The 10390-nt window shown below is 35.5% G+C and overlaps 1 protein-coding gene across 3 annotated transcripts in view; it reads right to left on the bottom strand.

The window, feature by feature from the left end:
• Positions 1–2819: 2819 nt before the first annotated feature.
• Positions 2820–10390, bottom strand: part of AQR (aquarius intron-binding spliceosomal factor) — a 50341-nt gene continuing 42770 nt past the window's right edge. For all 3 annotated transcript variants that reach the window (XM_086894418.1, XM_086894419.1, XM_086894420.1), the window contains 5 exons: positions 9576–9746; positions 8737–8822; positions 7755–7929; positions 6338–6451; positions 2820–3334 (listed from right to left, as the gene is read on the bottom strand). In XM_086894418.1, coding sequence (XP_086750544.1) covers positions 3089–3334; positions 6338–6451; positions 7755–7929; positions 8737–8822; positions 9576–9746 — 792 coding nt within the window. In that variant the 3' untranslated portion in view covers positions 2820–3088. The remainder of the gene's footprint in view (positions 3335–6337; positions 6452–7754; positions 7930–8736; positions 8823–9575; positions 9747–10390) is intronic.

Here is a 10390-nt window from a genome sequence, read left to right as displayed (position 1 = left end):
CAGATGGAAACCAGCATGCATTTATACTGCATTGTTTCAGCTATATATGTATGACAGAACCCATAGTAAATTGCTCTTTACCTTTCTTTTTCTGGCTATTACAGAAATGAACAGGACATTGCCCCACAGTATCATTTTTCCATTAGCACTACATCAGCATCCAAGGGTTGAGCTGTTTCTAAACTAGTCTCTAAGTCTGCAAAGTAGTAACTAACTACTTTGTTAAATTGTTTTACAGACTCAGTGTAAGAGGAAAATGAGGCAATTCATTTAAGGGTTGGCTAAATAAATACGAAGGAAAAACACTAATAGCTCATTTCACTGAAATGTCCTTAATGGATTTCTTACTCTACAGCTTTGGAACAATAAAATAAAGCAATTTTATATATTTTCCTCCAGTTCATATCTTTGAGGATCTTGCCCTCAGAAAGATTTAAATTTTGGTTACTAGGTTTTCATGCACTGGTATAATAATTCTTTGTAATAATGTTTAAAAACAATTTTAAAAAAGCTATTTAAACAATGATTTTGCTCATTCAAATATTCTTTTCAAAGTAATTAAATTTGTGCTGTTGTTGTTTTTTAATTTCAATAAATTTAATTTAACAACTGGATATTGTTCACTAGAGATGCTAAATCCTAAGCAAACATTGCCACTGGAAAACAAACCAGGTAGATGTAGATCAATATTACAGTTTTAGAGTCCTTCATTTCTCCCACCTTTCTTGAACAAAAATGTAAATCAATCATAAAAAACCTATTTTGGTGGAAAAGACAAAGTTCATCCGTTACCAAAAATTAAAAACAGAACTAAAAAGCTTTGGAAGTAAAAGGCCCCAAAGCTGACCTCACACTCCAAAGCAAAGCCTCAAGAACTTTCCAACCACTGATAAAACAAAGACACAATTTTCCCAAATTCCTGAAAATGTATTCTCCTCACACCCCCACGTTTCTGAAAAAAGTCAAGTCAGTTTAACATGTGGAAGACTGCATTAAGGATAATGAATGACCTGCTCTGCTCAAGTTACCACAACAAAACCTTTTTTGGTTTTTACAGGCGGTGCTTGGTGCCTCAGAAAGCTGCACATTAAAGCTGTTCAAGCTTTTACAGTTGTTTGCAGTTAACTGGCTCTTCCTGCACTTTAGCCAGAAACAACCTCCACTGCAACTCCACTCCTGACTTTAGGGCAGCCCCAAGGTCTGTCTAGGACAAGTCTATAATTGGCTGATGCTCTCCAAGGACTGAGCCAAAGTGACCAGACACACCTGGAGCCTGCACACAGAACTCAGCATGGAACAGCCAGGTGTGGACCCTGGCCCCTGCAAACTGCACAACTCAAAAAGGTCTCTGAGCCCCTTTCAGCTTCGGCTGCTTGCTAGGAGTCATTCTGTCCTAATTTTTTATAGAATCTTTCTCAGTTAAATTATTCATTTTAGAAAAAAAAACAGAATCCTTTTCAAATTCCTTAAATACTAAAGCAAGTACATGATTGTCAGACTCAATATTTATAGAAAATTAGCTGGAAAACAAAGATGACAACCCTCACCCAAGAGAGTTGCTTTTGGCCTGAGTATTATTCAATTCTGCATGAACACGATTGTTACTGCTTGCAACTTAATAACCACATGTTCAACACAATTCCTTCTTCCAAGGCAGGCAATTCAGTAATAAACTGAATTCAGTCCACTCCCTTAAATCAAAATACACAAGGATAGAACACACATTCTGCATTATTATTAGTTTCTTGTTTGAGAAAACTTCATTTCAGCAAAGGAAGGAGAACACTGTACCAAAGGTAAGTACTTCGATTTGCTACTTCTGAGTTCCCCTCTGAGAGGGGAGAGGGGCATATGAGATCCCAGCACACACAGACTGGTATGCAATTGATACACATATTGGTATGCAAAAGGTGCATTTCATGGAGCTTGGCATACATTTAACTCAATACTATTTTTTCCTGTACTATACTTGAAAAATATTAAGAAAAAAAAATTTCAATGTTGCTAGAAAAGCTTGGGAGTTAATTATTCTCTAATCATTCATTCTAGCAAGTCCATCTGGCAACTTCACAACTGCAACACTTGAAATCCAAGAGTTTTCCCTTTGCCAGCAAAAGGTAGGGCTATTGCTGTGTTTGAAAATCTACTTGGAAATTCCTAAATCTCATTAAACCACTGACTAAGCTGACACGATGGCAAGTATTCATGAGTCAGGGACAAATCCTTTCTCTGATCACTATGAAATGTGCACACTCAGAAGTTACCCTGAAAAAAACCCACTCGACTCTTACGTCATTAATATTGATATTGTATGTTTTACGTACCCTGCATTCAGGGAACTACTTTCACTTTTCTTCCCTATGTGGCTTTAGCCTGGGCAATTACTGTGCCTTTTTCAAGCAAATAAATTATTTCTAAATTATTGAAAATACTGTTATTTCAAAACTAATTTAGTACCCAGTGCTGTTGAAAAACTGCATCCTTCCTGCTTCTGTAAAGAATAATAAATTAAAAACAACATTGGTAATCAGTGATGAGAAATTGTTACAATTTCAATTCAAAGGCCTTTGAAATCCTAAGAATCCACTAAGGTCAAAAGCTTCTGAACACTTCAAAGCCCTGTGACAATTCACATTTCTCAGACATACAATCAAATATCTTAATGAACCTGAGCCTATGCCTAAAACACCATCTCAGCTCTGCATAAGGAATTCTCCATGGCAAAAACTCTAAGGAAACTATAAAGCATGTCTGACCAATACTGAATATACTTAGTGAGGTTTAATGGGTGACTGAATTAAGAGTCAAATATTCAAAACTGGTATAAAAAGCATCTTTACTGAACAACTTATAAAAAGAAAAATGCCTATAATTTGAGGCCATTAAACAAATTACATTACCAACAGTGAGAAGAACTATTTTGCCAAACATCTTGCTTGTCCATAAATTACTCAGTGAAAAATATGCCAAACAGGTATTACACAGGCAACCATTTAATGAAAGTCAATGTAAAAATAGCAATTATTTTTCTAACTGCTCTTTTCCCCGTCAATTTTCCAAAATGCATTAAGGACAAGGATTTCATCATTCACTTTTCAATGTCATTCTCAGGTTCACTGTCTCCACTATCACTGTCTCTTCCAGGGTGTTCTGGCATTTTCCGATGTTCGTCCATTTCATCCACATTCAATTCTCCTTCCTTCATCACTTCTTCCACCACTTCACTTCCTTCTGCTGCATCTTCCTGCATGCCCTGACCTTCACCTTCTACTTCAGTCTCTCCAGTTTGTGTCGGTTCTGGTTCTTCAATCATGGCAGGTGGGGGCAGTAAATACTGGATGATTGAAAAAGGAAGGAATTTAAGGTTTTACACTTTAGCTTGAACTGTTCATCTTATATTTAGGATTTTGCATTAGATAACAAGTTAACAATAAACACTTAAAATTTAGAAGCCATTTGTAAACACTTCATACCTATATATATAAATTAGAATAATGGTCACAATACAGTCATCTTAGATACATTTTTTCTGGAAAAGAGGGTGTTAAAATCTCAGGACTTCCAACTCAAGGACAGAAAACACATTTTATTATCCCAAACACTCAGAAAATAGGGTTATGCTAAATCTCTACTTGGAACAATAGGCATACTTCTACTCTAATCTCATCTGTTACCATCTCAAACTCCTAGATAGGTTTAACTTGGTTTTTGATGCCTTCAACAGGTTGTCTTTAATAACTCATACCCATAAATTCCCCTTGCAACATCTTATGAAATACTATGTGAATGTTATCTGTACTTAAACAAGTTTCATGCACAACTGTAAATGTAGAACAATTCAAACTTCACTAACAGTTAAACAAGACTCAAATATTTCCACACAACACTTCTGAAAAAGTAATTTAGTGTATTCCAAGTGTTCTTCTTACAACCAAAAAAGCAGTTTGCAAAACATTAAAGGCTGGAATGGTAGCCAAGTAACACAATTGGACAAAAAATACCAGGAATCCACTGAGCTGAAGAGTATGGATGAATGCTCATACTAAAAAAGCTTATACTTCTTGCAGCCTGATGTTATTTAATGATATAATGGATATTTCTTTAGAATATTTTGGATCAATTGACGTGCAATCTTGAAAAACTTGATGATTGTTTAGCTTTGTTTTGCTCAAAAGGCAACTTTGTATCACATGACAAATGAGGTATATAAGTTTTACCTTCAATTATGACACTAATATTACAAATTTGCATTGTCAAATCTACAAATCAATTATGATTACCAGCAGAGAAATAAAAAGCATTTTCTATAAACTTTGAAGTTATCAGACTGATCTCTATATCCATCTGTGCAGAGGGAAGTGCAGTTCCAAACCAAAGATCTTACAAAAATACTTTCTTGACATATGAGACAAACTCAGATTTCTGTGACTTACTTCAATGCACATTGTTTACAACTACTTTAAAGACTAGTGTAAAAGAAAAGGAAAATAATAATGTTGTACTGAATAGAATAAAAGAAATTTAATGCCAGCTTTGCTTTGTTTCAGTAGTTCACTTCTTGGCTTCTCCTGCAAAGGAGAATGTGATTCATTGCTGCAGTAGGAAAACAGCAGTTTTGCAACTAATTTTAGCTAGCAATGGATAAGATTAGGATGCCAAAAAGAGTAACAGGTATTAGCAGGAGAATTGGGTCCATATTTGATTAAGGTGTCACACAAATGCTTTTTGGTAAAATTTAGATGCTAGCAACTGCTCTTCAGGATGTGTGTACACTTCCCTCTTTAGACAGGGCTATTCATTTACACCTAAATGTGGCCAATCTACTGCACAATCTACTAAGTTTTCATCACATAACATTTTGCATGGTTGAAAGATCTCCAACAACATTAGGCAAACTAGCTTCAAAGCAAGTCTTGTCAGGTGTTTACAGGACCAGGTTTCTAAAAAATGTGAGCCTACTTCATTACTACTAAAAAACAAAAGGTACAGTGTAAGAAGAAATTCTAGTAGTGTCCTCCTTGTATATCCCCTTTTCTTTAAAGAACACAGGTAATTACAGCATTTCTCCAAAATAGTGAGAAAGTATCCTCTCTGTCCAGACAGCCTGGAAAGGGCTTTTTCTGGTTAACAAAACACTTCAAATTTGGCCGAAGCTTTCTCTCAGAAATAAAAATAAAATCTGGAAGCCACTGGGTATGAACTGCAGAGAAGAATAAATTTTCTATCTGAAAATCTGAAATTCAGTTAAAGAAGAAGTTTGGGTTCTGATCTCTACTGATTACACTGTTCCGTATTATATGGAACATGGAAGTGAAGGAAAAAAAGGAATCCTTGCATTAAAGAACAGAACCTACATCTCTCAAACCATCTGTTCAGGACACTCATGTTCACACTCTCTTCCCACAGTCAGCTAATACAGAGTAATTAGTGTCCTTTTACATCAATTTTGTCCATTTTTGGAAATCTTTCAGAAGAGCAAAAGCCAATAAGAGAACTTCAGAGTACCATGAAAGAATAAATTATAGGTAATACCATATTATATAATATATGATATAATATAATATATTAAGAATAATATATAGGTAATACAGACATGACAGAGCCCAGACACTGAGTGAAAGCTGATGCATTTAAGACCATTCCCTTTTGTTTTAACTACTTCTAGGTTTTACAGATCCAAGTACGCTGAGTAAAGGCAGCTTTCTGCTTGGTATAGTAAGCTACCTTAACGCTCCACTCACTCACATGAGACTACTTGCTGCTGGTTTTTGAATTCTGCTTCAGGGATTAAACACTGACAAAACTAGGAAAAGAAGTGGAAGTAGGGCTGAAAAGAATTGTACCAGATCGAAAAGCACTACAGCTGCAATCCAACCTGTATAATAGGGCGATTTAACAGGGTTAAAATGGTTTCAAGACATGATCTGGTCTTTCTCTTACAAAACATTATTACATCATGCAGTTATAGTCTTATAATCTCACTAGCTGAAATCCCACACTTACCTGAAACGTAACACACAAGTTTCCTTCAAATTAATACTGGACAAGCTAGTTCTTTAGTATTAATGAATAGTATTTTTGGCTCAGACAGAGCCATCAATGCACTTGTCATCAAACACTGATAGGTTTGAGGCCTTAAATTGGGGCTTAAACTACTAGAAGATACATCTTCTGCTACGCCAACCTTTTACAAGACCTCAATATTCTCACTTCCAGTCAAAACACTTCATGAATTTTAACTGTAACAGAAACAGATTCAAATCTCAACAGCTTCTCATGCCATTTACTGAAAAATTATTTCATTTTCAATGCAATCTAAAAGTCTGAAGATCCTTACCTGTTGATGGTGGCGCGTACTCTGTATCATGTGCATATACATATTGTACACAAAGTTAGCCATTTGAGGCATGTTCTTAATAACATGTATTTGGTGAGCTGGTCTTTCTCCATTCTAAGGAAGGGGGAAAAAGTTGTTATTTAGCAAACAAAGCAAAACAACCACTATTTAGAGGTTATTTTACAATATGGGAAGCCAAAAGACCCGAGAAATTAAATAATGCTTTTCAAAGAAAAAAAAACTTGGTGAATTCTTTGGAAAGTTAGGAAGCATAGGTCTTACATTTTGGGGAACTGGATTAATCATGACACTGCAACCTGAAGAAGAAACTTCAAAAGGAGAGGCTGGGTTCTGATTCTTACTCCATGAAGTACATTTTGGACTTGAGTAATTTAACATATTAAAGGCACAAATTATTTATGATCAGATTAGGATTCAGCCTCTTGCCTGTCACAGCCCAGCTCCTTGCTCACACTCACTGACCATGCTCGTTGCATTCTTGTTGCATAGTTGATCTGAAAGTTTCAACTGAAAGGGCTCCCTCCCAAACTTGTCAACAGCATTTAAGACCAAGGAAAGATCTGTAACTGAATTTTGGGTGCAGGCAGGACTCCTTTCTCAATGTTTCAGAAAGCAGAGTGGATATGCTCCTTTGTGTCTCCATTCGGCATCCTGCTCTGTGTGCCCTGTCCTTAGATCCTCAACATGAACCTTTCCCTAAAGACCTAGCACAGTATTACAAATTAGGTATTTGTACTTATGAACCTAGCTCAGCAGCAAAACTCTTGTGATATTGGAACCAATTTTAAGAGGAAAACAATTAACTTGTAATCCTGAATTACTTGGCTACATGTAACTCTACCTCTTCAAATGAGAAACGCGTAGCTTCATATAGTTTTGCCTGAGAAATAACATTATTTTGTTTCATAACAAGACTAAAAACATGCAAAAACTGAAAAATTATTTTGATCACAAAAAAAAATACTGAAAAGGCAGAACTCAGGAAAAAGCAGGCACAACAGTTACTGATACTTAAGTTATACTGATAATTAAGTTTTGTGGAAACATTAACTAAAACCAGCTGATGTCTATCATGATAAAAGATAACTCTCAGGAGTTATTTGTAGAAATGTAGAATCATTAAAGTTGGATAAGACCTCTAATATCAACAAAATCCAATAATCAAGTGGTACTGTTGAGTTCACCACTAAACCATACCCTTAAGTGCCACATCCACACCTTTGCTAAAATACTTCCAGGGATGGTGATTCCATCATTTCTCTGGGCATCCTGGTCCAAGAAGCAGATACTCCAGTCTAGCAGAGAAAATAGCTTCACCTCTTACAGCCCTCTCAAAAAAAGTGAGCAAACACAAACACCCATTACAGATACCAAAATCCAGTGCAGCTGTTCCTACCTGCCTTGCTGTTGGAAAACACTCTGTGGGAACAATATGGAGGTGAAGTGGTCGAGCTGTGAGTTGGCTGAAAGCTGGAGTTAGCTCAAAACAGTTCTGAAACAGTGATACCCTTGCAAAGATATAAAGTCCAAGTCTGGCTCTTGACATGGCAACTACTAATCGTCGGACATCCCTACAGAAAACAAAATCAATCATGTTCTTTTTCACTGATGACACACTTGCAATAAAAATAACTAGAAGTACATGGGAGCCTTAATTAAATATAAAATCATCTACCAAAATACTATCTTGTCTTTAATTTTTTTTCCCCTACATATTGTTTCAATAACTAGCAAATCCTAGTACAATTATATAGAACCATAAATACATTGGTTCACTGTACCAATACCACTATGAAAAACCACCCTCTACTATTTTTCTACACCTCTAGAAGTAAAGTTGAGTGTAAACATTGAGAAAAAAATCCCAATAGCACTTCTGTATCTGAATGAGTAAAGATGAATTTGATAACTCATCTACCTAAGATTAGACAAGTCTTTCTTCATCACATCCCAAACCAAAAGTGCAGATATTTAAAACTACACACAATAATGCAACATGTGCAATGATCAAATGCTTCTGATGCAAAATAAAAATCTCTACTACAGCAAAGGATCTATGAGAAAATTTAAGCCTGCATTTGCTCAACAAATACTACAGACCTATCATTCTATTAGGGTGAAACCAAGGTCAGCCTATCTGCAGCAAAATAAACTAATTGTAGGGTAAGAGCCATTACAAAAGGATAAAGTGGTCGAGAAGAGGGTACCAGACACTTATAAAAGGAAGTCTATCTGAACTGCATTACACACATAGCATTGAACTTCGTTTCTACTACATCCTCATGCAATAGAATTTTTTGTATAATGTTCTATAAACATTTCTGTATCTCATACAGAGTACAAGTTCTGCTATGGCACTACAAGATGTTCTTACATACCTAAGGTGGCCTACAGCTTTGGTACGCACTAGTGAAAGGAGAATATAATCATTCTGTTGGCCTTGAAATCTGTCCACAGTTGTTACCTAGAGAATTAAAAAAAAAAAACAAACCTGTATAGGTTAATCTTTGCCATTTCAATTGAAACATGACACCAAAATTTTAACTTTGGAATGGGATTGCAGTAAACAAGAAGAGAAAATTCTTTAACTGATTTAGTTGGCCTCTAACAAAAAGTCAGATTTTTTTCTGGAGTATGTTGGGAGGAGCTTTTGTCTGACTGTGTACTGTTACTTTTACTTCTTTTTGTTTGAATTCAGACAGCTAGAAGCAGGGGTGCTAATACCAAAAGATTATGGAAAGCCATTAGTTTTGTAATACAGTTTTAACCTGCAGAATTAGCACCAGACATTTATAACTATATTCTTTATTTGCTTCTTCAGATTCGTGATTGTACCTTTTATCAAACCATTTCCACTCTGCATGGATCTTTCAAAAGATGTGATTTTGGGAAATGATGTTATTGAGGACAAACAAATGACAAAAAAAGAATTATTCTGTCCCACATAGTCAATAGTCTTTTCACCTTCACTGACTTCACTCTGTCAAATTATCAACAGGCAAAAACAAGGGCACTAATCCATGAAATTCCGCAGAATGTAGGTTCATAAATAAGTGGTTGAACAGGAAATAATTCCACAGTATTTTAAGCAGTTTAAGTATTTTCACAATATTTTCAGCTGTTTAATTGTAGGTTAAATTAGCCTGATTTGCAAAATGACAATCTAAAAACACAGAAATCAGAAGTACTCCAATGACTAATATATTTTCAAAGTCACCTTGTTTGGCCGTCCAATCAGAGGATTGTTTCCACATCGCTGATTAATGACATCGCGGATCAGGTGTTTCTGTCCATTATATGTTGTCAGGATACTTATCCTGTCTGCAGGATAACCAAGCAGGCACATATACATGAAGACTGCCACTACATACTCTGCCTCACCCAGATTCTAAAGTTTAAAATAAGAGAAAAAGACAAAAAAAGGGTTACTTATTTTGTAAGGTTACAAAGAATAACACCTGTGACATTGTCAGGTATTTAGACAAATATTTTAGTGCTGAGAGAAATTTCCCTAGAGCTGACGATTATTTGCTCACTTCATACAAGCCATTTTGAAAGAATAAAAGAACCACAAGTTGATTTAATACCTTCATTCTCATTCCTTTTCAGAGAACTGATAAAAATATCTACATCAAGATTATCGCTAGGCACTGACTGAAATTTTACAATATTTACTCAAAAGTTCCAGTCAGCCCAAAAAACTGCAGTGACTCACTCCCCAGTAAACTGAAAGTAACAACTAGTTGCACTAGTGTAAATAAAGTCCTTTCAAGTATTAATTAGGAGAAAGACATTTGGATTATCAAATCCAGTTATTTCCACTGCAAGCCATCCTATTCAATTACGAATTACCAGCTGTTATTTCACATATTGTAACTTTCTCTCTCTGTCATTACTTTATGAGTCTGTCCCAAAGTACCACTCTTCTCGCTACAGGAAGCTTTGTTCTATTTCCAGACTGAAGTTATTCATAGCCTATTTAAATCCATTTTCTGTCAACAAAAATTATCTTTCAGGTTAAAAAGTTGTTCT

The sequence above is a fragment of the Cyanistes caeruleus genome, chromosome 6, assembly GCF_971803275.1.
Source record: "Cyanistes caeruleus chromosome 6, bCyaCae1.hap1.1, whole genome shotgun sequence".
NCBI classification, from domain to species: Eukaryota; Metazoa; Chordata; class Aves; order Passeriformes; family Paridae; genus Cyanistes; species Cyanistes caeruleus.
The sequence above is the reverse complement of the archived record's forward strand: the minus strand, read 5'-3'. Positions and strand labels throughout refer to the sequence as shown.